Here is a 26578-nt window from a genome sequence, read left to right on the forward strand (position 1 = left end):
GACACTGAGGCTTTTCTACCTGTGCGTGGTAAAGCAGGATTCACGTGCGGGGTGGGTGTCTGACCCGCGTCCTTCAGAGGCTGGGATCCCACGCGGAGTCCCAGCTGCCAGCTAACACACAGAGCAGCCGTGAGGGCTGGTGTGCTCGGCTCCTCCCTCCCGCATGGAAGCCTCGCTGGCATCGCAGGCTAGCCCTAGCTGTGTGCACATCTAAAAAATGAACTGGCAAATGGTGACCCCCGCCAATACCTCCAATAAATAAATGACCCACATGGAAACAACACATGAGCCTCCCAACAGGTGGATAAACACAGCGTGGCCTGTCGGCAACGGATGGAACCTCAGCCACAAGACGGAAGGCAGCAGTGGACCAGCTGGACGACACTCAGACACAACAGCGGGACGCCCCAGTCACCCGGGATGTCCACGCCCCGGACTGCGGCGCCCACGCAAGTACACTGACCCACTCCTACTCCGGGGCCACAGAGTCCTGGGCTCGTCGGCTATCGAGAGCTTCCCACCCCAGCATTCAGCAGGGTCCCTTTGACCATGGGCAGCCGGGGGCCCTCCTGCCCAGCCCCCAGCCTTGGGGACTTTTTTTACCAAGCGCTCGACCTCAGCTACTTGGTTACAGCAACAGAAAACGGATTCAGACAGAGGCAAAGTCAGCCCAGGAAACAGCAGGGAGGAAAGGAAGGAAGGGGGCTGGGGTGTTATGGCCTGGCTTAAGCCACAGCTCGGGTGCCCACACTGGGTATGAGAGAGCCTGGGTCCTGCTCCCCGATTCCAGCTTCCTAACATGCACCCTTAGAGGCAGCAGTGACAGCCCAAGTGGGTCTTTATGCCACCCAGATATTCACATAGTTCTTAGTTCCCGGCTTTGGCCTGGTCCAGTCCCAGTGGGTGTAGGTATTTGGAAAATCGGGGATGGCAGATATCTGTCTCCTGGCTTTCAAAGAAATAAAAAGTGAAAAGTGCTAACTTCTTAGAAGACAAAATGAAAAGGAAGGAAGAGGAAAAAAAAAAGTAACAGAGTAAAAAAAATAACTCACCTGACCACAGGGAATGGCAAGACACCACTTCCCCACAATTTTTTGTGTGACCACCAGGGGGCACTGCTTGCAAGTTCCACGCTAAGTAAAATGAAACTTGGCAGTGAACACATTGCCAAAATCATTCCTCTTAACACCGGTCCCCTGTCCCAGGGCCCCTCAACAAGACAAGCTGCCAACATCCACCATACAGAAGGCATGAAAGGTCTGGGGGTAAAGTGGCCCGCCGGCCACGGGCAGGCTGCATCCTACCTTTGGAGTCTTCTTTGGCCAAGTGACCACAGGGAACCCAGTGATGGCCAGACTGGGGTCGTCGTCCGCATGCTCCTTCAGGACATTCTGCGGCCAAACAGAGAAGCCATGTTAGCCCGGGGTGATGGGGAGGCCTCGAAAAAGGGGCTGGAGGATGGACCTAAACCAGCACAAGTTCCACCCATCTCACACACATACACCAGGTGGTGCCTGAGCCACCAGTGGCCTCTGCCGCCACAGAGCACGTGGCATGGCCCTCTGCAAAGACATCGGCAGAGTCAATAGCGCCCTTCTGCTGCTCACGAGACGCCAAATGCTTGCTCAGTGCTTGCTCGGTGCCTCATCCGCACAGTCCTGCACACTCTGGGAGGGCTCAGGAGCACAGTGACCCTGGCACCATAGGTCTCCTAAGGTTCACAAGCTGACTCTGCACGCACAGACACAAGTAAGAGGGAGGCCGCTGGCCAGGGACTGGCCACACGGAATAGCGGGCCATGTAGGATGCACCGATGGAGGACCCTGGCCAAAGGCTGGCCACGCAAGACAGCAGGCCACGTGGGACACGCTGGTCTCCCACTGGTCTCGCAAATCCGTTAAGGGTAACTGTGCCTCCCTGGGTTTTGACCCTGGACAAAGCCAACCCTAGGCCCTCAACCAGGTCCAAGATGCCACTAACCCATGCCAGGTTCACAGTGAGATGGCCAAGGCTCAGAGCAGACTCCAGGGATGTGGCGCCCACCAAGAGCAGGAGGGGCAGCGCCCGAGCCTGCCTCCGGCAACCGCACTTGCTATCCATGGGCACTACACTCATGGCTTCCCAGTCACGTGTTTTCTGAGCTACCCATACAGCATTCTATCCAAACAAAACAAAAACCCTCCTTAGGGACGCAGCGCCCTGGTCTCATCCAAGCTTGGACTGCAGAGCAACGTTCTTCCGGAGAGCAGAGTCCAGCCCACAGCGACACTGAGCAGCCTGGAACCCTACGGCGAGCACATAGCCAATAAAACCGATGCAAATAGCATTCATGCAGACAAATGTCCAACGAGGTACACTCAACCAAACCCCCGACTCGGGTTCTTTGAAACGGTCAAAGTCGACAAAAGCGGCCAGAGCAGCGCCTCAGGAGGTGGGAGAACAGAGCATACTGTGTGTGCAGGGTGGGGTCCTGGCACTGAAAAAGGACTTTAGGGAAAAGCCAAGAGGATCAATTCTGTGTCCAGACGGACTCGTCAGCGCTAACAAATCTACTTTCGGGAAATGCCAGGTAGGAGCGATGTTTGTGTGGGAGCTCGGTGCCACCTGCTGAATTCTCCTGCAAGCTGAAAGCTGCTCTAACTCAAAGTCTATTAATAAAAGATGTTGCAGAAAATGCTAGACAGTCCTGACGGCCACGGGAAAGCAGCACAGGCCGCCGAGTTTCCCAACGTATAAGCGGCATATTTAAACACAAACACAGCAGCGGGTTACACAGTGCCCGCATCCCACACTGCAGGGACCATGACCGAGTCCTGCCTTCATTCGTGACTCCCCCCTCTGTCAGTGTGCACCTCAGGAAGCAGCAGCTGTCAGCTCCAGGGTCTGGGTTCTCGTCACCCACGTGGGAGGCCTGCATGGCATTCCTGGCTCCACCACTCTCACGTACGACCTCCTTGACTACCCAGGGACTGTTAGCATTTCCGCGGCACAGGGACCTGCAGCTTGGGAGACGGGTGGGAGCTGGGCCGAGTCTGGATCAAGGAAGCTCGGAAGCCCTGTCCATCAATCGGGGTCACTCTAAGACGGCAAGGACGCCCATGTTCATAACAGCGTAACTCAGAGCTGACACCAGACAAAAGCAACCCTAGGGTCCCCCACCCCATAGGTGACCCTATGTATACATAGGTATGGCCTGTAGATATATGGGATGGTGGCATTACAGCCTTGGCTTAACCTGCTATGACAAAATGCTGGCCCCTAGATTTTTTTTTTAAATTACTTATTTTTATTGCAAAGTCAGCTATACAGAGAGGAGGAGAGACAGATAGGAAGATCTTCCATGTGAAGATTCACTCCCCAAGTGACCACAGTGGCTGGAGCTGAGCCAATCCAAAGCCAGGAGACCAGAGCCTCTTCCGGGTCTCCCATGCAGGTGCAGGGTCCCAAGGCTTTGGCCGTCCTCAGCTGCTTTCCCAGGTAGGCTAGAGCAGGGAACTGGGTGTGAAGTGGAGTTGCTGGGATACAAACCAGTATCCACGTAGGATACTGGTGCTTGCAAGCAGTTAGGGCACTGAACTGAGCCCTAGCTTGTTTTTTTAAGTTCATGGAGAGACTAGTTCTGAGGCAAGCACCTTAAGTCCCTGCTCACAACAGCAGCATCCCGTACGTGCTGACTGGAGTCTAAGCTGCTCCTCTTCCGATGCAACTCCCCGCTGATGTGCCCAGCAAAGCAGCCGATAATGGCTCGGGTGCTTAGCCCCTGCCACAAGGACGCAGGAGACAAGCCTCGATGGAGCTCCCAGCTCTGGCTTTCAGCCAGCACCAGTGCCTGCTAGAGTGGCCATTTGTGGAGAGAGAACCAGTGGCTGGAGTATCTCTTTTTCTGTCTCTCCCTCTAACTCTGCCTTTCAAGTAAATAAACAATGGAATTAACAAGTTAGATATGGTGCAAAAACACTTATGGAATCCACAGAAAGCTTTTGCTATCCCATGCATTTTCCCATTAACCTTCCAGAGGTCCCCTATATACTACTTCAAGGTATTTGGTTTCAAAACGATTTCTCCATTTTCCCACCAACTTTTAAGTTCCCCTCGCCGGCCACCAGAGGGCGTTCTGAGTCCTTTCCCGTGGGGCAGCATTTCGGCGTTAGAGGCTACAGGAAAAGCGGAATTACTCTAATTGGAGACTTTTGCCTCTGAAATATAGAGGGTCCTGGAGGCGATCACAGTTGCCAGACATGGCCTGAATTTATGCACAGACACGAGGATGGTCTCCTCTAAGGGTCACAAGCCCGCCTGGGAAAGCCCGGGGCAGGTTTTCTGAGTGTTTCTGCCGGAAACTGCCCTGTGTTTGACCTAACCAGACAACCACAGACAACGGATGGCTGCCCCTCGGCTCCCCCTCATGCCAACTTTTCTCCAAGAGCTTAATTCGTTCACAATGGTTGCTCCCCAGGGTGGGGTTTAATAATTAGAAACTCCTGTCCAGGCAGAGACTAAAAATACCCGGCTGGGACCACAGGGCGGAGGCCGACTTCTGGACAGAAGCACCAGCCACAGGCCGCTGGAGACATCAGGGCAGTAACTGCACAGAGCGGCTCAGACTCTTCCCAAGGGGCACCTGGCAATCTCGGGGAGCCCCTGTGGTGCAGATGAGGGGCCCCGCTGGGCATCAGTGCACCCCAGGTCTCCCAGCAGCCCTCCCCCACCCCCGTTCTGGCCTGTATTGTGGCTACAGGGAAAAACCCACTGGCAGGGATTGTGACTGGCCCAAAAAGTTTTGTCCAAGTCTCCAGTTACCTGCAGGTGTGAGCTTGCATGGGGGGAAAAAAGTCTTTGCAAATGTCCTAAGAATCCTGAGAGGCAGTAAATCCAATGACTGCTACCTCTATAAGAAAAAAGGGCTGGTAGCAAATTAAGCCACCACCTGCGGTGGCAACACACTATAGGGCACCAGTTCAAATCCCAGCTGCTCCACTTCTGACCCAGCTCCCTGCTAAATGGCCTGGTAAAATGGTGGAGGGTGGCCCAAGTGTTTAGGCCCCTGCATGCATGTGGGAGACCCAGAAGCTCCTGGCTTCAGCCTGGCCCTGACCCGGCGGCTGTGGTCCTTAGGGTAGTGAACCAATGGATGAAGGGTCTCGCTCCTTTTGTAACTCTGCCCTTCAAACAGCAGCCAAGGCGTTCCGGGAGCTGCAGGGAACCTCAGGATGCCGGAGGAAGGATCCTCCCTGCACTGACTTTAGACTCGGGGGTGGGATCCGTTACAGAGGAAGTTTGTACTGTCTGAAGCCAGGCAGCTAGCAGCCATTGGTTAGAGCCACCTGGGACCCACATGCCAGACATGTCAAACATCCGGGCTGAAACTCCAACAGGCTGTGTGGGTCTGGCCAAGGCAATGCATCTCTCTCTGCTTCTTCACCTGCAATGACACAGGCCCCACTGCTCCAGATGGCCGGGAGACGTGGGGACGTCCCTGCCCGGGCTGCTGACTACTGAACTCAGTCACCCAACAGGCCCCAGGCCATTTGCTCACATCCACTGGGCGGTCGGTCAGCCCTGGGGCCTCCACCTCCTTTTCTCTAAGATACAGCTGCTGAGCGGATGAGGCCCACACAACTGGGGACATTTTCCTCTTATACGTGGAATCTGGTGTTCAGAAATTCCACAAGGCGCCATAATTCCATGCAATAAAAAGATACGTTGGGAATCCTGGGAAGGTGGGCATGGTGCTGTGGGCATTAGGAGCAGGGCTCAGGAAGCAGCTGCAGAACCACCTCGCAGAGGGGAATTTGGCAAAAATACCCACTTTTAGTCTTGGTGGTCACTTCCTGCGCTGGCCTATGCCCTTGACAACTTGCAATACACTGTGTTATCCTCAAGTCACAGCTGCTTGAGGAGGGAACCTGCTCCCAAACAGCCACAGGCCTCCCTGGGTTCTAGCTGGGTACAGAGAGAGGTCTCTGAGCAGGACAAGCCCCAAGGCGACTCCTGTCTTCGGCGTGTCTACTGACTGAGGTGTCAACCCCAGAGAGAAGGAGTGAGACACGGGCTCAAACAGGTGCTGCCCTCAGCCACATTTCCCCCGGTATCAAGGGTGTGGCCACATGGAGGGTCCCCAAGTTAACAAGAGGTCACACTGGATGAGTGACCGCACACGGAGAGGCAGCCATTGGCTAGCAGTCTGAGAGATGGCAGTGGTAGGGCAAGTGGCCAGGAAGACCAGGGACAGTGGGCAGCAGCTGCAGGAGATAAGGACGGAGCCCCCACAGCCCCCTGACACACACACCCCTAGAACTTCCTGATTCAGAGGGGTTTTCTTTTTGTTTAAGTCACCCAGGGGTGGAGGCCTGTTCTGCCAGAAAACGAATGCAGATGGGGAGAAGGAACTGGGGCAGGGGTGGGACGAGGACCTGAACCCGGGGGGAAACGGCCCAAGGTTCCTAAGCCACATGCAAAATTTTACTGTCTAGAAACAAATATTGGGGGAAATGGAGAAGTTCGTTATTTTCATAAAACTCCCCTAAAAAGATCAGCAATGGTCCAATCCCCCAAGAAAGGCAAGACCCAGTGAAATAACCCCTCCATTGATGGAGCCCAGCGGTCTTGGGGCCCCAAGACTTGGCTCTCAGCACCTGGAGGCCGCCGGGCGCTGGGCCAGGAGCGCGGACTTTAGACACAGGCGCCCTCTACTGGTGGCACCTGTCAGTCTCCTTGTTGCAGGTCTCAGTTCTCAAACACACACACACACCCACCCAACTCGCTGTCTGCCCAGGGTCCCAAGTTGCCGGCGCGTCTGCATCCTGACTCTAACACAAGGCCTCCTAAGTGAAGACATGAACGAGAGAACTGCCACGTGCAAGAAAAAGCTAAAATGCAGCGTTCCTCGCACCCCCACTGGCTTCACTCCGGAGCAAATGCCTGGGGGGGCCGCAATGCACCAGCAGCTCCCGGGTTCCTCTCACCCACCACGCACCTCAGGAGTGTGCCTCACCCTCTCTGAGCCTACCTATTCATTAAAGGCAAGCAAGTGTCCTGGTGTCTAGACACTCTGTATCGAGCAGCCAGAGCTGAGCTGCCCAAAGCCGGGGCATGGAGCCTGCCTGGGGGGTCCTCAGGGGCCTGGTGGCACCCACCCTGGCTGGCTGTGGGCTGTACAAGCTGTTCCCACAGCAGAAACGATGCTGGCCCTGGGCAGTACAACTTCCTGACCAGGAACGAGAGTTCCGGCTCCAACACCAGCTGGCACCATAACTTCACTCGCTGGTGAGGCCGCAGGACCTCGAAGAGCCCAATGATGGCATGTCTAACACCGGGCGGGCACTTGGCCTAGGGCTAGGATGCCAGTTGGGGCACCCACGTACCACCCTGGAGTGCCTGGCTCCAGACTCTGGCTGAGAAGGAACCTGTGGTTAACCACGCCAGCAAATTACTGGTGGCCTCTGCACAGACACCCCGACAGCCTGGGAGGACAGAGCTGACCCAGGTCACTGTACGGATCCTGCCCACCCCCCGGCCAGGCCCCTGCCCACCTTCACTCCCTCCAGGAGTGCCTGGGGGTCCTCGATGCCCTCGGGAACACACTTCTTGTTCTCGGGGAGGGCCTCGAGCTTCTCCACCAGAGCTTTCAGGCCCTTCAGTTCGAACTCGGTGAGGTGGGTCCACTTGGCAGGAACCTCCGTGGACGGAGAGCCGCTGGGCGTCTTGGGGTAATCCGTGGGCATGGCTGTGGACTTGACACTCTCCTCTGACTCATTAGACAAAGTCCTTTTGAGGAACCGCAGGGCAGAGGCCTTGGGCTTCTTCCCGGGGGTCTCCTGGTCCTCAGAGGGGGTGCTGGTGGGGGAGGCAGGGTGCTCAGCAGGCGGCCTCAGGGCCTTCTCCGCAGCCTCACCCTCCTCTTCCTCCTTCTCCTCCTGGGGCTGCTGCTCGCAGGACTCCTCCTCCATCTCCAGCCAGGAGTCAGATGAGAAGCCGTCTATGCTGGGCTTCCAAGGGGCATCTGCAGGGCACACAGGAAGCACGGAGATGAAGGCCTGGTCCCCAGCAAGCCCTCGGTGCCTCTGCTCGCACCCGTTCCTCCACACCACGTCACACTTCAGATGGGCGACTGTAGGACAGGCCGTTCAAATAAATGCAAGGTGTTAGCACTTGGTCCAGTGGTCAGGAAGCCTGCGTCCCACATGACAGCGCCTGGGCTGGAGGTTCAGCTCCGGCTCCTGATTGAGCTTCCTGCAGGAGGAAACCCTGCGAGATGGTGCTGACAGGCCAATGGACAGGGTCCCGCCACTCACGTGGGAGGCCTAGACTGTGTTGTAGGCATTTTGGGGAGTGAACCAGGAGACAGAACATCCCTATCTCTGTATGTAATCCTCCCAAATAAATTAAAATGGTTTCATTAAAAAAATAAGAGTTAACACTTAAAAAAAGAGAGGCCGGGGTTACAGTGCAGTGGATAAAGACAGCATGCTGGGCCCGGCGCGGTGGCGCAAGTGGTTAAGGTCCTCGCCTAGCACGCCTGGGATCCCATATGGGCGCCGGTTCTAATCCCGGCAGCCCTGCTTCCCTTCCAGCTCCCTGCTTGTGGCCCGGGAAAGCAGTGGAGGACGGCCCAAAGCTTTGGGACCCTGCACCCGCGTGGGAGACCCGGAAGAGGCTCCTGGCTTCGGATCGGCATAGTATCGGCCCGTTGCACTCATTTGGGGAGTGAAACATCGGACGGAAGATCTTCCTCTCTGTCTCTCCTCTCTGTATATCCGTCTTTCCAATAAAAACATAATAAAAATAAATCTTTAAAAAAAAAAAAAAAGACAGCATGCTACACCGAGTTCCGGTTGTTGAGCACCCTGCTGCTCCACTTCCCGCCCAGCCTCCCTCTGAGGCACGCGGGTGGCAGGGGGCCAAGGACTTGACTCGTCATTCACTGCCTAACAGGTGTGATGGCAAAGCAGAGCAGCTGGGACTCCAACACAGGATGCTGCTGCCACAAGTGAAGGCTTACTCCTGCTGTGCCACAGTACCAATGCTGCCCCTTCCTACCCTGTGGTGAAACACGCCAGCATGACCGCAGAGGACTGAAGCCCATGCCCCAGTGCCCACGGTTGACCTATCCTGTTTTCAATTCCAGCTGCTTGCTCACGTGCCTCCTGGGAAGCGGCAGAGGAGGGCACGAGTGCCTGGGTCCCTCCCACCCATGTTGGAGACCCAGAGGGAATTCCCAGCTCCTGGCTCCTGGCTGCAGCCTGGCCCAACTCCCACTCCTGGGAGCATTTGAACCAACACGTGAAAGAACTCAGCCCATACTAGTTTCAGTCTCCATAATGGGGGGTGGGAACGCAAAAAGAAGGAAGGAAAAAAAGAAAAAAAAAAAGATACAAGAGGAGAGAAGAAAACCCCCTCAGCTCAAGGACTCTGGGCCTGAGGAAACAACTCTGGTCCCAGGGTCCACGCAGTGGCATAAAAGGCTCACCCTACACCTGCCAGTCCCAGCAGCCCATATGGGCGCCAGTGCACGTCTTGGCCGCTCCACTCCCCATCCGGCTCCCTGCTTGTGGCCTGGGAAAGCAGTCAAGGACGGCCCAAATCCTCGGACTCCTGCACTCATGCGGGAGACCCACAAGGAGCTTCCAGCTCCCAGCTTTGGAGCGGCCCAACTCTGGTCACTGCAGCCGTTCTGGAGAGTTGAACCAGCAGATCCAAGATCTTTGTCTCTCCCTCTTTCTCTCTGTAACTTTCACTTTCTGAGTAAAATAAATAAATTTCTTTGTAAAGAAAGAGAAAGGCAGCCTGTCCATGGGCTCCACGGGGTCCACTCACCAATGAGCATGGATTCCCTCTGGTACTCCTGAGTGAGGTGGGAACGCTGGGTCACGCAGTACACGTATCTCTCCAAGACATACCAGCACATCTCATAGTAGAACGGGTAACGGAACTTAGGCTGCACCTGCAAGCAGAGGCCAGGTCAGTCTCGGGGCAGCAAGCAGAGGAGGCAGGGAAGTGGGGAGAGGGTCATTTTCATTGTCTTGGCAGGAGCACAGATGACAGCAGGGAGAAATGGTGTGGGGGCAGCACTGGAGCGGAGGCAGGAGGAAGACGCTGGCGGGTGGGAATGCCGGAAGCATGCACGGATGCAGCGAAAAGGGCGAGGGGAGAGCATCCCTTCACAGGCCGCTAGGCAGCCAGACCAGGCCCATGCTCCTGTGAGAGGCAGAGAAACCGGAGGCCTCCCCTGACTCACGAGGACCTACGGATGGGGCCACACCACCCGAGTCCAGCCCAGCACATCGGCTCCCTGCACTTCCTAAAAATTCTTGCCCACACTTGGCTACTCTCCGTGCCCTTCAGGAACCAGAAATCAACTCCCAAGCCTCACCACTTGCTGACGGGCCACAGGGCACCTGCCTACCCACAGGAGTGAGGCCTCGCGGATCCCCCTCCTGGCATCCCAGTCCTTCTCCCCCACTACTGCTGGGCAATGCCCACCTCTCCAGCCAAGACACCATGTTCCCACCATGGCCCAAAACTGTCCTGACACTCCAGCCTGGAGGGTCTACACAGAAATCCTCTTGGGAAGGAAAAGAAGGTGCAGACGGCTTTCAGAATTACAGTTGCCCAGTGGCGTGGGCCCAGAGGCTCCGGATACGGGGGAGTGCAGGGTCCAGACAAAGAGAAAGCAACCAAGGAGGAGAGAAAAGGGGCACGTTGGAAGGCCTGGGCACTGAGGAACCATCCAGAAACTGTACCCCGAGTGGGCAAGGGGGAGTGACAGTGTGCAAGGACGGCCCCTGCCTCCTCTGCTGCAGAGACCCCACGAGGCTCCACGCGCCCACACTCACAGCTGCAGGGAGAAGGCACGAGACTGGGAGCTGGGTACACAAACTCCCAATCCCCCGGCTGCCCTGCTGTTTCCTCCAAAGAACAGGGCACAAAGACAAGCACAGACGGATCTAGGGCCTCTGCCTGCCTGAAGTCATGAGCTCCTTCCAGCCACCTCCAAGTAGCTCCTGTGCTCCCACCACTAGAGTCCAGCTCTCCGGCCACTGCAGCTTGGTTTCCAGTTACAGCCCACCACGGGGGGCTTCGCTCCTCCCAGCTGCAGGATGGGTCCCCTGCACTTTCCCTGCCCCCAGGGCAAGGATGGAAGGCTGTGGGATGAGAACGAGGCAGCCACATGCTTTTCAGCTCCCGGGCTGGGTGAGATGAACGGAGTTGAGATCACCACCGAGCGGTTTCCTTGGCTCCAGCCACGTGGCTGAGAGGACTCGTTTCTCTGGTGGGAGAGAGTGAGGCTACATCTGTTTTCACAGTGCTAGATGGGTGCGCTCTGGAGTTCGAAAAAGAAGAGTACTCCCCAGCAAGCAGCACACCTGCTTAGGGACAGGGTCCTCCAGCCCAGCCGTACTCCAGAGCAGGGGACAGTTTTGAGACTAATACTCCCTGAAATAGAGGCTGAGGTCAAGCCGACCCTGAGTCACATCTGAGCCACCCGACAAAATCCCCAGGTCTGGGCACCGCCGCTGTGCCACTCACAGGCCCCATCCCCCTTGGGGATCTACTGGGCAGGGGAACCCCCCTTTCAGGAGAAGGCAGGCCCCCCACTTTGTTGCTGAATCCAAGAGAAACCAGCTGGGTGACCACAAATGCTGATGAAGGAATTCCAATGCTTTAAATTTTGTCTTTTTTTTTTTTTTCCAAGAGAGGAAGGACTACAGGAGACAAAATTTGCAAAGAGGTGACTTACAAATGAGTTGCTGCCTTCCACCCTTCGCCTTCAAAAGCTTCCAGCCACATGCCTGGGAACATTAAACACATGATTGCTCAACATGACTTGTTGACAAATTTGGAGCCACACTGAGCTGTTTGTTAGTCAGTCTGGGCGACCGGCAGGGAAGTGACTGAGCAAGCCAGGCTCCAGGCCTGGAGGATGAGTGTCAGCTCAAATGCTCCCTCAGAGATCCATGGCTCGGGCCAGGGGCACCCTTACTTGGAGGGCCCGACTCCATGTCCAGCCCCAGTGGCCTCAGGAGACTGGACCTAAAGGTGTCTGAGAGCACCAAGAAAGAAGTCCCAGGTCTCAAGCATCTGCAGCATAAACATATGAGCATGGTGGAAGTCTCAGAAATTTTGTTTTTCTCCTGGAAAAAAAAAAAAAGCAATGGGGGTGAGGAAAGAAAAAACATCCAGTGAGTGGCAGGGGGGAAAGGGCCGCTGGCTGTGGAAGAGCGGGGTGAGCAGGGTTACCTCTCCAGGGAGGCTGCGTTCACGGAGCCACGGGGATGGGGAGGAGAGAGAGAAACGGGAGAGATTGGTGAGTGAATGCAGCTCCCTGCCCCTCACTGAGCCAAGCGGGGTCAGAAGCGTGCAGCGGAGCCCAGTGTATCGGCTCAGTTAGTTAATCCTCCCCTTGCAAGCGGCCCCACTTCCCGCTCAGCTCCCTGCTTGTGGCAGAGGACGGCCCAAGGCCTTGGGACCCTGCACCCATGCGGGAGACCCACAGAATCTCCTGGCTGCTTGCTTCAGATCAGCTTAGTTCCAGCTGCTGCGTCCGTCTGGGGACTAAAACAGTGGATGGAAGACCTTTTTCTCCATCTTTCTGCAAATCTGCCTTTCCAATAAAAATGAATCTTAAAAAGAAGAAGAAGGAGAGGAAGCATGCAGCGCCTGGGGAACCATCCCTGCCAAAGCTTAAGCACACCGCACGTTAGCTTTTGGGGGAGTCTCCCCTCCCTCACAGGCCCGCAGGTTTGTAAGGGAGAGAGGGGGGACTGCATCGGCACAGAGGTGGCAGCAGAAACCCTGCAGTCCCCCGTCGCAAGCTGTGGGCAGCGACACTGCGAGGGGAGGTCACCTACTATTTGTTCTAGGAAAATAAAAGAGGCGGAGCAAGACATGGCTTCCTTTATAAACACAGGAGACCCCAGACTGCACAGGGGCTTCCCCCACCCCCTGCAGCTCCTTTTTGTTTTTTTCTCTCACTTTTTAAAGGTTTAATTATTTTCATTGGAAAGTCAGATATAAAGAGAAGAGCAGAGACAGAGAAATATTTTCCGTTCGTTGATTCACTCCCCAAGAGGCTGTAATAGCCAGAGCTGTGCTGATCTGAAGCCAGGAGCCAGGAGCCTCTTCCACAGGGGTACGGGGTCCAAAGGCTTTGGGCTGTCCTCCAGGACACTAGCGGGGAGCTGGTTGGGAAGCAAGGCTCCTGGGATTAGAATCGGCACCCATATGGGATCCCGGCCAAGTGCAAGGTGAGGACTTTAGCTGCTAGGCCGTGCCGGGTCCACAGCTGCTTTTTCTAAGACAAACCCATACCACAGGGCTTGGAGACTGAGTTTGCCTCGTTGCAGGCCCTGCATTGGTTTCCAAGCAAAGCCACGCTTTAGGACTCTTTCAAAGCTCTTTAATGGCTGTATCCTCTTGAAGAAAGGACGCAGGAATGTGCAGAATTAAGCTGCTGAACGCTGACCAGGAGCCCTGACATTTTATCTGGCTTCCAGTGCTCACTCATGCCCCAGCGCTGTTCATCCGCCCTCGCTCCTATGACAGGAATAATTTGGCCTCTTGGCCAAGCCCCTCTATCAAAGACCACAAATCAAAGCAGATTAAGCAGTCTGCCACTGCTTCCAGCCCAGCCTGCCCACACCGGCTGCCCAGCCATCAACCTACTTCCGGGAAACCAGATGGGGTGCCCTCTGAGACAACAGGGATAGTGGCTTTGGGGAAGCTGGGCTCCTGACGGGTGATGGGGCCTGGATCAGGGTTTTGGGGGTGGGGGTGGGGACGGCTTCCCCACAAGGCACCTCTGGAAACAGCAGCTGGACTCTGGCTTTCAGGAATTGCCTGGAGTCACAGACCCGACACCTTCCTGCAGAGTTCTCCATCCATCCCACAGCTGCTGTCTGCTCCCAGACAGACCTTACTGTTCTTCAAGGCTGGCCAGAGCACAGCCTGCTGGAGCTCCACGGGTGAGGACTCAAGCCAGGCCGTGGGATGACAACCATGCCCTAACGGTGCGTTTCCCCTGAATGCCACAGGGCAGCACTTGCCTGATCGGGCCTGGGCTGGCCTTCACTGTGCCAGCAAGGTGGAGTGGAGAGTGGGCAAGGGGACCAGGCCCACACAGCTGGGTCTCTCCAGCTAGGGACATCGGAAACAATAACCGACAAGTTATACACACACCCCTAAATAGCTCACCCAATGGCCGGGGAAAGCTCCAAGCAGCCTAGGAGCCCCCTGGCCAAGGATCCCCGGTGCTGGGACTGTTAAAAGGCTGAGATTGGGCCCAGTGCAGTAGCCTAGTGACTAAAGTCCTCGCCTTGCATGTGCCAAAATTCCATAAGAGCACCGGTTCTAATCCTGGCTGCTCTATTTACCATCCAGCTCCCTGCTTGTGGCCTGGAAAAAGAGTAGAGAATGGCCTTGGGACCCTGTACCACATGGGAGGCCTGGAAGAAGCCCCTGGCTCATTGTGTTCACTTGGGGAGTGAACCAGCAGATGGAAGATCTTTCTCTCTAAATCTGACTTTCCAATATAAGTAAATAAATCTTCAAAAAAATTTTTTGAGGGGGTGAAATTGACATGCAGTGGTTGGCTGATACCGATTCCCTTATATGATTCCATGCGAACCAAGACCCAAAAAGAAGACCCGGAGGGACAGGGATCCGACACTGGACAGCTGTCCCTGTGAGGTACTGCGTTAGGACTCAGGCTCGTCTCTGAAGCAAAGCCCACGAAGAAAGGGTAAGGTCTTTCCATACAAATACCATTCAGCCACAAAAACAATGAACTCCCAAACCACGATGGTGTGTGCGGAGACCAGACACAAAGCCCACACTTGCACTGATGGCCAAGATCCAGAACCATCCATAGGGACAGAAAGAGGATTAGTGGCTGTCAGGGCTGGAGGGACAGGGGCTGCAGACTGGAGAGCAACTGCCTGGACTTTTTAAAGTGATAAAAATGGTTCTGAAATAAGGGGCACGCAAACCCTGAACCATGCACTTTAAATGCCGTACTTTACTTTAGTGTTTGGGAAAGATAGCTAAAACATTTTTTTTTTAAACTAGAGAATTAACATTTCAATAGCCACGTTTAACAAAGAGCAAGAAACACGCCCTCTTGGCCCCAAGGCTCTGGCCTCCGGTCCCAAACCGGGTCCCAGCATGGGAGACAGGGACGTGAGCTCGGAGCCACAGTGCTTTTCAAGAGGAATCTGTGGGCAGGAGGGCACACGCCCCAGGTCTGAGGCTCAGCCTGGGCATGGGGGCGGAGGAAACCCAATGCGTTAGAAGCCAACAGGCTACCAAGGGTGCAGATGGGGGACAACACCCAGACAAACAGGACCCAGGGGCCTGACATGCACAGCCTTTCCAGAGTGGCGGGACAGGGGTGAGCCACCCGATTCGGGGAGTTTCCAGAACACTGGGCCAGGGCCTGACCTCAGGTCAGGAGACCCCCTTGCCAAGGCATCAACACTCCCCCAATGTCGGCACACCCTGCTACCGGCCACCGCCATCCCCCAGTGCTCTGTCCACGCAAACACTTCCTCATTAATAAGGGGGTGTTGGCTGCCACCTGCCTGGAGGTGACAGTGGGAGGCTGGGGTGAGGCTAGGGGTGGGAAAGAAGGAGAATTATCAAGGATTCCAGGAAGGCCCACCCCCTACACCCGCTGCGCCTCCTTACCCGGGTCCTGTCTTCAATTTCGTAGATCCGGAGCTGCATGGGCACGTTAAAGCTGTGCAGGATGTTCCCTCCAAACACCAGGGAGTCTACGGGCGTGTAGACCGCATGGATCCAACCTGGAGGGGAGGGAAGGTGGACAGAGGATGAGCTGCAGGACCACTGGGGCGGGGTGTGGGTGCCCTCCCCTCCTCCAGGCTGTAGGTGGGGCACCTCAGGCACACAGCAGAGGGTGAGGCCAGGAGAGCACCCAGAACCCAGAGTACCAAGTCTCAGGGGCCCAAAGCCAGCGAGGCTAACTCGAGTCAGGGGTGGGAAGCTGCAAACCAGCCATGCCCCTGGAGAACTTGAACGTAGGCTTTCCTTCTCAGGACCCCTCTGCTGTAGCCAACCAAGAGGCAGGCAGCTTCTGGTCCCCACGACTGTGTTGGCCAGAGAGCTGGCCACGCCCTCCCAGGCTGCGCAGGCAACAGTGGAGCAAGTGCCTGTGACAAAGGAGGGGCCAGGCATTCTCCTCCGCCCCGTCCGCCCAACAGTCCAAACGCTCCCAGCCGTCTTTCCAGGTGGCCTTCTTTTTTTTTTTTTAAGATTTATTTTTATTATTTTTTTCTTGGAAAGGCGGATATACAGAGAGGATAGACAGAGAGGAAGATCCTCCGTCCGATAACTCACTCCCCAAGTGAGAGCAACGGTCGATGCCATGCCGATCTGACGCCACCGTACCGGGCCCTCCAGGTGGCTTTCTTAAACACACGCTGCCTGCACTCCACCTCGCCTCTCTTCAGCTGTCCCCTACAGGCCCGCTGGCCGCTGACCGGCCTCTCTCCTGCAGGCCCTGGCTTCTCTTCTCCCTGGTCAGCACAGGGATCATGACAAAGGTAGTGAACTGCCACCCACCTGGCGCGTGCCACACCTTGGCTCATCCATTCTCACAAAAAGTAAAGGAAACCCCACTGTCAATCCCAGCTCACCACAAGCACACTGAGCGACAGAAGTGGCCACATCACCTGGAAGTCCATGTCTGCTTGGCAGGTGAAGGTCCGACACAAAGGAAGCCGCCAGACTCAGCCAGGGCTGAGAATCCTTTGCCAATGTGCTTGCGGCCAGATTTCAGAGCATGGACTTTGCTCTGGTTAGGATTTGGTTTATTTGAAAGGCAGAGTTACACAGGAAGAAATAGAGATCTTCCATAGGCTGGCTCAGTACCCCAGATGGCCACAACAGCCTCGGCTGGGCCAGGCTGAAGCCAGGAGCCAGGAGCTTCACCAGGGTCTCCCCACATGCGTATAGAAGCCCAACGTTGTAGGCCATTTTCAGCTGTTTTCCCAGGCCATAAAGGACTGTACAGGAAGTAGACCAGCCAGCACTTGATGCTGGGGTTGCAGGCAGTGGCTTAACTCGCTACCCCTCAGTGTCAGCACTTGGAGTTCACTGACTTTTTTTTTTTTAATTTTGCTTTGTTTTGAATATTGGCACAGACTTCGCCAGTTGGGCATCCCCCCTCCCTACCTGAAAATCCAAAATGCCCCAAAACCTGAACCTTTGACCACAAATGTTCATAAAGTTTCAGATTTCAGAATTAGGGAGACTCAGCCTGGACCACATCCCAGCGCAGACGGGTCATACTGCAAGTGCTCCGGGGACCTAGGAGCAGCTCCTGGCGCCAGAGTGGACGGCACAGAGCCAGCGGTTAGGTAGCTCTATAATCAGCTCCAATTTACGGAGGCCGAGGCTGCAGCTCGGGAGAGGAACGCGGCTCGCATAATGAAGTCACAGCTGGCAAGAGGCACCGCTCTGTTTCTAGCCACTGCTTGCACTGCATCTAAGGCATAGCAAGAGCCCGCCAAGCCCATGGTGCAGGCCTGGAAACCAACAGGGGATGTGGAAAGAGAAGCATGGCATGGAGCTCAAAGCAGGCCAGAGACAGGCACGGCAAAAGGCAGGGGACCAGCTACAGAAAGTGAGAAAAGCAAGGACAGCAGTGACCCGAGCCATGAAAAAAGACCAGGACTCGGCTCCAGCCAGAATGCCTGATTCTGCTAACGGACACACTTCCGAGCCCCAACCCACCTCTCTTTGTCATCTTCCCCGAGGAGTGCTGGCTCCAAGTCAGGGGTGGCCACTGCTGCTGGTGCTTGGGGGGCAGCGAGAGCAGCAGCATCCCCAGTGATGCCCCTTCCCGGGACTCCAGCTTGCCCCTGCAGAAGTAGCTGCTACATAGGCTTGGGGTGCCTCTGCAGGGCACCCTGCAGCTACCTGGGCCGCCTTCCTCCCTCCTTCTGCCCTCTGTGCAGAACAGGCAGCTGCACCTTGAAAGGGTCTTGTGCTAACCATGCCCACTCCCCCACACCAATCCCAGTTGATCATCTCATCACTGACATTACTCTTTCTACCAGACAGAATTACCTAACCTGTGGCCATCAGCCTTACTCCTGGAAGGGTGGGGCCCAGGACCTGCTAGGTCACGGGGTGCAGGTGCCTGAAGGGTCAGACCCTCCAATCCCCCAGCGCTGGCCATCACAGGACCTGCAGCAGTGACAGGTAAGAAATGGAAGCAAAGCCAATGGTGCCCTCTGCCCCAGCGGGCACATGGGTGGAGAACTGGTTAAGAGCAGTCACCCTTGCTATCAGAGGCGGCCTCGCGGATGGTAGGGGCTCTGGAGGAGGAAGGCGCTCAGGGAAAACATATAGTCTCCAGCCCCGACCCCTCCCCGCAATCCTGACAGGTGGACAGGCAGACACGCCGGACTTCCATCTGTCGCCCTGATGCGGGAACACAGCAAAACAGAGGAGAGTTGCTGATGCAAATGGAGGGGTGGGGGAGACAGGGGCTCCCCTCCTTCCAACCCAAGGCCTTTTGGGCAGCTCCCAGCAGCAAAGCAGCTCCAAGTGCCTGCCCGAGCCCTGCTTGCCATGGCTCTACCCTCGGGGAGAGGAAGTCACCGCCTACCGCATCCCTAGGTCTCAACCGTACCGAGCCTCCAGCCAGCGTCTACTTCCAGGAAACACAGGAGCAGGTGTCCCCAGCTGGCAACTGGGCAGGGGAGGCTGGCACCTGCCGCCTCTGCTTCCAGGCCAGAGTCATCAACAGCAGAAGGCAATAAACAGAGGCTATTCAGGCCAGGCGGCCAGGGACAGATGCAGACACGGATGGAAAGCGGCGTGACCCACAAAGCCTCCTGAAGGGGTGGGGTAGGTGTCCTCTAGGACCTCCACAAGGGCTGCGGAGGACACTGGGGGTACATGGAGTCCCACCCACAGCCCCCAGGCTCTGCCACCTTTGTCCAGAATGCCACTTCTCCTAGTCGCCACCTTTGTGGCTGCTGTAGGGACAATGCCAAAGTCATGAAACTCAGGAGCACCCCACTGTTGATGAATGCCCCTATGCTGGGGCCAGGCCCTGCCTCCCACCCAGGGACCTCACGGCTGGCACCAGGGGCTGAATCTGAACAAAAGCAAACGTGGGCTGCCACAGGCCCGGGGGGGCGATTTATGTTTGCTCCACACTACAAACACAGGGAAGCCACACTACAAACACAGGGAAGCCACATATGACAGTCAGAATCTTCAGAACTGAAGTAGTAACATACCAGGTTTCATTCTCTCACTGGCTCAACCCAAGCAGTAACTGCTTTCCACAGCCTCACACTTCTGCCTATTATTCTCTGCACCCATTTCACAGATGGCTCCTTTGAGGCCCAGGGAGGTTATACCATGAAGGAGCTCCTGCTTCCGATTGGCCAGCATCTGAGAAACACCATGGGCCATCAGGACGGGTAGGGCGTTGGATGATCCTTACTACACGAGACGCACATTCAGCACAGCCCAAGTCCCTGACCCCAGGGCACTTCTCCAGCAGTGACTCACAAGGTGCTCAGGCTGGGCCCCGTCTTCCTGCCACCTGGATGGACCTGCACTTGGGAGGGGGCAGCGTGCCGTGTGTCCATCCCCGCCGCTCTGCCCAGCAGCTGAGGGGCCCTTGAGGAAGCTTGCATCCCAGAGTCCCATGGCTAAGATCGGGGACCAGGTGCTAGTCTCCTATCCCTGGGGAATTGCCAAGCCAGGCACACTTGGCACCCCACTGCCTCTGTCATTTACCAACTACGGGATCTTGGGTCTCAGGTAGCTTCTCTATTAAACAGTAAAAAAGGTGACAGCACAGGAAATGCTTCCATGCTCAGAACTATTAGTTAAACCACACCTGGACCGAGCTCTCGAATGTCGTTAAGACTCGGTGGGTTAGGCTGCAGGTGAACAATGCCGCCTGGTTGCTCTGGGTGCTGTCTGGGGATGACCTTGGCCCCAAGCTGTCCTGACTCCAGGGCCATCAGACTGCAACTCAGTCACATCATAAAACTCCAGGTTCCTCACTTCCTGTCCCTCACACTGGGCCCAGCAGTACAAAATGCAACCAAGCCTCTCTCCAAGTCGTCCTACACCTCGGTCCCCTTCCAAGTCTTCCTCCTCCTCCTCCAGGCAGCTCTCCTGGCTGAAGAAGACCCAGGAAGCACTGTGGATACCAGTCCCATCACCTGCAGCCATGGGCAGAGAAGGCCAGCTTATCCTGTGGGACTCCTGAGAGCTTCCAGCAGGGATGAGAGATGGAGAGACTTGCAGCCAGTACAGGGACCTAGAGTCACACTGTGGGGAGGAAGGCCCAGCTCTGAGGTAGAAAATACCAGAAGAATATTCCCAGCTTCAGGGTCCTTCCTAAACTCCTCCCCGCCCCCCAAGGCTTCCTCTCCACCCAAAGCCAGAAGCTGACCACCGCTCACCTGGGCTTTGGTCAGCTGGGCGGTGGTCCACCCGGCTCAGAGACAATCCCAGGCCCTCAGAAGGACCTAAATTTTTCATCATGATTGTGAATGCCAAAGCCCAAGCCTGTAGTTTTCACTGTGCTCACAGAGTGATAGATTGAAATAAAAAAGTGTACATTTTCATAAAGTCAACCCTGACATTTAGGAAACCGAGCATAGACAGCACGCCGTGCCCAGGTGTTCCACATCGGTGGATTTTATCGATCAAGGATCAGAAACATCAGGGTAAGCGGTTGTGTCAGGCTGGGTGTTTGGTGCAGTATTTAGGCTACTGCTTCAGAAGCCTCTGGCCTATACTGAGGTGCCAGGGTCATGTCCCGACCACTGCCCACTGCACTTTTGGTCTAGCTTCCTGCTGGTGCACAGAGTCCCAAGGCTTCGGGCCGTCCTCGACTGCTTTCCCAGGCCACAGTCAGGGAGCTGGATGGGAAGTGAAGCTGCCGGGATTAGAACCGGTGCTCATATGGGATCCCGGTGTGTTCAAGGCAAGGACTTTAGCCGCTAGGCCACAGTGCTGGGCCCTAAAGAAATAAATCATAAAAAAAAAAGTCGAGCTTCCTGTCCATGTGCACCCTGGGAGGCAGCAGGTGACGGTCCAGAACTTGGGTCCCTGTCACCCACAGGACAGACCCGAGCTCTGGGCTCCTGGCTTCTGCCTGGTCCAGCCTTGGGGGAAGTAAACCAACAGGTAGAAGATCTCTGCCTGTCTGTCTCTAGACCTCTCTGCTTTTAAACAAAATAAATACATCAAACATTTTTCATAAACAACAATCTTGGAGCCAATACTGTGATGCAGTGGCACCAGCATCTCATATGGCCACCATCTGGAAGCTCTACTTCCCATCTAATTATCTGCTAATGGCCTGGGAAAGCAGCAGAAGATGGTCCAAGTCCTTAGGACCCTGCACCCACATGGGACACCCAGAAGAAGCTCCTGGCCCCTGGATTCAGCCTTTCCTACGACAAAATAAAATAATCTTAAAAACAAAGTCAACCATGAAAAACCAAACTACGACAATCTTTTTTTTTTCCCCCTGAAATACACGTAACAGTTCTGCCTAGCATGTTTCCGTAACGTAGCTGAAGATGAATCTCCTTGACCACTAGGTCGCAGCCCACGTCCACCAATGATGCCAGCAGTCACCTCACCAAAAAGGCCTCTTAGTCTCCCAAGAACCACAGGCAGGCAGGTGTGAGTTTAACCTGTCATGGCCACCCCACCTTGGAAGCCTTACTCCCATTCTACAGATGAGAACACTGAGGCATACATAAAGAGGTTAAGCTGTGACTTCCAGAGAGGCTAGGGCACTGGGTCTTCCCTAGAACCTCCATCTCAAGAGGTGACTGCTGTGGTCCTCCCGCACATGTCCACAGAAGAAGTCCTGGGGGGACTGCCAACTCTACTGGGAGAGGCCCAAGATTTCCTGGGGGAGAGAGCATCCCAGCCTTGGCCAACTCCCCACAGGCACTGCCAACAGCCCCACGAAACCCTCACTTGGCCTGAAGTCCTGGTGGTGGCCACAGAGCCTGCCTGGGTGCTGCGGGCAGACGGAGTCCAGCGACAGCTGCGCACCCAGCCCCAGCAGGACCTACCGGAAGGGATGAAGAAGGTGTAACCCTGCTTCAGCTCAATCCTCTGGCATCGCTCCACGCGGTCTCCCAGGAAGATGTCGCTCTGCTTGCCCGAGAGCACCCACTCCTCATACAGGGCCAAGTTGTGCAGGGTCGGGGGGATCAGCCAGAAGATCTGGGGAGACAAGCACAGCAGTGGGTTGCATGTTGAGGCCAGGGCCAAAGAGACCAGCCCCACCCAGTGGGGTAAGGGGGGTACACAAGTGAGCCAACGTCACACAGAGCCCCCTCTGAGGCAGCGGTGGCAGGGCAATGCCTCCAGGCACCATTCTAACTGAGATGCCAGGGAGGAACACTCTTGCTCCTAAACCACAGACTTGCCTGGGAGAAGTAGAGAGAAGAGCAGGGCCTTTCCCAAGCTGTAGGATGAAATGATTCCATAAATCAACCCAGCCTGTGCTCACTTTGGAAAGTAAGAAAAACATCCGGAATCAAGTGGGCTGACTTCCTCCCAGAATCCATTCCAACACGTTCAGTTAAAACAGATGCGTTGGCAGACCCAGACACGTGGGGCAGCGGTCAGAGTTGTCGCCAGGAGTGCTCACACCTGCTCAGGGACACCTGTATCCCACTCTCACCCCCACTCCCGGGGAGGGACATGCACGCAAAGACATGTCCAAATCTACCCTCTGCTTGCTTTCTCAAAAGGGGGACCTCTATCCCAGGCATGAAATGCTCTTGGGGTCTTGCAGGCAGGCTGTGCTGGCCACTGGCCTCTCGAGTTAGAAGGAGTCGGAAAGCCAGGAGAAATGAATGGTAGAGGCTCCTGGCAACCAGAGGGGCCTACGGAGTTTAGCACACTGGCGCCAGCCAAGGCAATGGGATGAGCAAGAGAGCTGCTCTTAGCCTATGCCTTTAGGAAGAGACAGAGAGACGGAGCAGTTGTGGGGAGTCCCAGGGGATGGGGTGACCCTAAATCTGAAATACTACAGGGAAGGGGCTAGCTGGAGGTAGACGGTGGAGGAGAGCAGAAGCAAGAGGTAAGGTGGGGGAGAGCCCAACCCACATAGCCAGGAGAGATCAGGAAAGATGAAGACACACGAGACCAGCAGAACTCACCTTCCCACCTCGGAAAACATGGTACCAGACGGAAGTGCCACCAAAGTCAATGTGGAAATCAGTGAAACATCCTTTGACACTCATCAGACAGTACCTGCAGCACAAGGGTCAGGGCAGATAGGTCAACACCTGTGTCCCAGGGTGCAGCCAACCCTGCAGAGGCACCCAAATGCAGAGGCACTCTGAAAAAAAATGCTCTTTCTTTTATTAACTGAAACCACTCCCTCCCCTCCACCCCCCACACCAAACACACACATACACACACACACACACACACACACACACACACACACGTACTCGGGAGTAAATTACAGGCAAACGGGTACTGCAGTCAGAGGATGGGTCTCACGTAGCAGCTACCTGCCCCCAGAGGCTGTGGGCAGCATTTTTGCTTCCAGCCTAGTTTTTGCCCTTGCTCCGCCCCAGCCTTCAGAGCAAGAGGCATCCTTTCTGTTCCTGCACCTGCAGTTCCCTCAAGCTGCCAGCCCCTCTGGCAGAGGCTAGGCGGTCTGCAGTTTGGCCTGTCGACCATCAGTCCTCATTCATTCAACCACTGGTCCAGCCCTGAGCCATGGGTGGCATTGAGTGGAATGAAGAAGATGGCATAAAGACCCCTGTCCCTAAGGAGGTGCCACTCCAACAGGGCAACAGCACAGAGACTAAGCAACGTGATGAATGGTAAGTGGCTACCAGGTCAACATCATGGCTAACAGGACAAGAATGCCAGCGACAAAGGACCCCACGGTGTATGTTCCATGTGCAGAAACTGTCCAGAACAGGCACATCTGTCGAGATGGGGAGGACATGGGCAGATGGCCAAGGTGTACAAGGTGGGGGTGTGGGCAAGTGACTGCTAATGGTACAGGGCTTCATTCTGGGTGATGAAGAAATATTCCCAAAGAGACTGTGTGTGGTCGTATAACTCCATGAACACCCTACAAACTCCCGAATTGCATACTTCCAGTGGCTGAATGCTAAGTAAATTCACATTTCAATAAAGCTGCTGAAAAATTTTAGGAAGGTAAAAAGACTGAGAAGACCCTGAGGCCACCCGGGCAGGTGCAGAGCCCTCTGAGAACCTCACGGGGGATTGGGGTGGAAGGCACTTCAGCGAAAGAGCCCGCCAGAGGTGGCGGCTGTTCTTCCTCTGGGTGCCAGCAGATGTTGAACAGCACGCCCCTCCTGCAGGGACATGCTGGTCCCGGCTCCCCATCCCAGCCACTGCCTTCTTAAGGATGGGCAGAATGAAGGAGCAAGGGGTCACAGAGCAGGATTCCACATCCAGGCCTGGCAAACAAGGTGCCAGGGTCCCCCCTCCCTGCCAGGCACCCCTTCCCACAAGAGCCCCCAGGGCACCAGGGAGTGGGCAGCCTCCCCACCGCTCATGCCCATGCACCTTGACACCTCCGTGCCCACACACATATGCTTACCCCACTGACCTCTTTTCCCCCGCTGCACTTTGGTTTTCCGAGATTTGGGGGGGGAGAAGGAGGAGGAATGGGGCGGGGACGGGTAGGGAGGGGCCAGCAGCAAGCCCCAGTACAAATAACAGGGACGCTCGTGCAGCGCTGAGCTGGCTGGAAGGTGGGAGGGCTCCAGCAGGCCCCCCTCCCTCTGGCTGCCTTTTGCACCTCGCGTTCAGGTGGACTCGGCGCTAGGCAGTATGCAGGCGGCGTGCCCCGCGTCCCTCCTCCCGATAGGCTGGAAGGAGCCTTAGCCATGTGTCTGCAGGAGGCTGACAAATCAGAAGGCCTCCCCGTACATCAGAGCTCCGCTGCCTAGCAACCCCATCGGAGGGGTGTAGTTGACAGCACAGGACACAGGCTGTCACGAAGCTGGCACCTGGGTTGCTGAAGTCCCGACTCGGAGCTCCACGCCCTCCCTGCCCGCCAGTCCTGCGCAGCCCAGCCCCAGTCGGGGGGCCCCCGCCTGAGGCCTGGGGGGAGCCTCTTCTCTCCAGGGAACTGGAAGCAGCATGCGGAAGGAGGGCAGTGAGGGGAGGGAGGAGACCCTGAAGCCCTAACCCACCCCACCCCCGCAGACGGCATCTTCTCATTAAATAGCACTTCAAAATATTAGTCCTGGTTCTCGCGCGCACGCACACACACCCTTTTCTTCATTGTTGTGGCTTCTTTTCATTCTTTTTTATAATCTAGCCTTGATTTCCACCCCCTTCCGGGCCTGAGCTGAGCACAGTCGAGGGAAAACAACTTAAGTGCTTGTGGGGTGGAGCCTGGAGGACAAGCCTCTGGCTGCAGCCTGATGCCCACCGTGGATGGGCAGCAGGGAGGACCAAGCAGGGGGGAAGACTCCGGGGCTCGACTCAACTGGAAGGCCCTGCGGTCCCACTTCCATCCTACAGTCCCCGGCACCAGGCTCCCCTGGATCGCTGAGGCGCTGCCACTGCATGCAGGGAAAGTTCTCCAAGTTGAGATCCTCTGGGATCTGCCCAGCGGGTCATCCTGCAGCTGGCACAGAGGACCTCCCACCACCACCACTACTGCAGTTCCCCTGGCTGGCCCAGGAGCCCCCAGCCCTCTCTCCCCTGAAGAGCTTCCTCTTCCTAGTGTGGTTCATTTTCTGGCAGCAGGACCTAGGCCGCCCCTCCTGCCAGTCCCTCCCACCCCAGGCAGCCTAAGTATTGAGGCCCACCAGGATGGTTACGACAGGGTGAGCTTTCTCCTGGTCCCTGCAGCCAAAGACCACCCCTGGCTCCGGCAGGCCCTGACCTCGGGCCCTCCTTCCCGCTCACCCTGGCGTGACGCCTTTGCACTGACCTCTACAGCTTCCTCCTCCCAAACACACCGCAGTCACATGGGCACCGGCTCGGTGCCACGGCAGCCAAGCTCTCCCTGCTGCCGGCCGACAGCCGCGCTTCCGTCTCAGCTTCCGAGACCTCCGGCCCGAGAACACCGCACCCTTGACACCACCACCTCCCAACCCAGGTGGCTTCTGTGTAGGAGGGAACCCTCCAAGTTGGCGGCTGAGAATCAGGAGCCCAGGAGCGAAGCCCTTGGTGGTGGTGGTGGTGGTGGGGAGAGGGGATTCCCGCCCTGCACGGCCCCGACTGGCTACCAGGAGCGTGGTAGGAGGGGCTTTGCACCTGCAGCACCAACTTTGGGGGGACGCTGCCTCAACTTGGAGAAACTACCCCCTCCCTTCCCGGCGGATGGCTAGCGGGAGCGGGGCTGTAAGCTGGCACTAGAAGTAGGCAGCAGCGGCGCGCTCCACACTTGCACAAAGAGACGCCGGCAGTGCAGCCTGCGAGCCGGAGGCCACCCTCCCCCGCCCAGCGCGCCACAAAGGAGCGGGACGCAGCGCGGGGACCGCCCAGCAGCCCGCAGTTACCCTAGGCGGCGGCACGGTTCCCTGGCGTCCCTTCGGTGGCG

General features: G+C 56.3%; 1 protein-coding gene across 3 annotated transcripts in view; it reads right to left on the minus strand.

Moving 5' to 3' along the window:
• Window positions 1-26578, minus strand: part of KDM2B (lysine demethylase 2B) — a 96159-nt gene that overhangs the window by 34885 nt on the left and 34696 nt on the right. For all 3 annotated transcript variants that reach the window (XM_040987043.1, XM_040987041.1, XM_040987042.1), the window contains exons 7-12: window positions 23190-23283; window positions 22092-22245; window positions 15685-15800; window positions 9817-9943; window positions 7533-8002; window positions 1305-1391 (exon numbers count right to left, since the gene is read on the minus strand). In XM_040987043.1, coding sequence (XP_040842977.1) covers window positions 1305-1391; window positions 7533-8002; window positions 9817-9943; window positions 15685-15800; window positions 22092-22245; window positions 23190-23283 — 1048 coding nt within the window. The remainder of the gene's footprint in view (window positions 1-1304; window positions 1392-7532; window positions 8003-9816; window positions 9944-15684; window positions 15801-22091; window positions 22246-23189; window positions 23284-26578) is intronic.

The sequence above is a fragment of the Ochotona curzoniae genome, unplaced genomic scaffold (assembly GCF_017591425.1).
Source record: "Ochotona curzoniae isolate NIBS_2020 unplaced genomic scaffold, NIBS_Ocur_1.0 contig_46, whole genome shotgun sequence".
Classification (NCBI taxonomy): Eukaryota; Metazoa; Chordata; class Mammalia; order Lagomorpha; family Ochotonidae; genus Ochotona; species Ochotona curzoniae.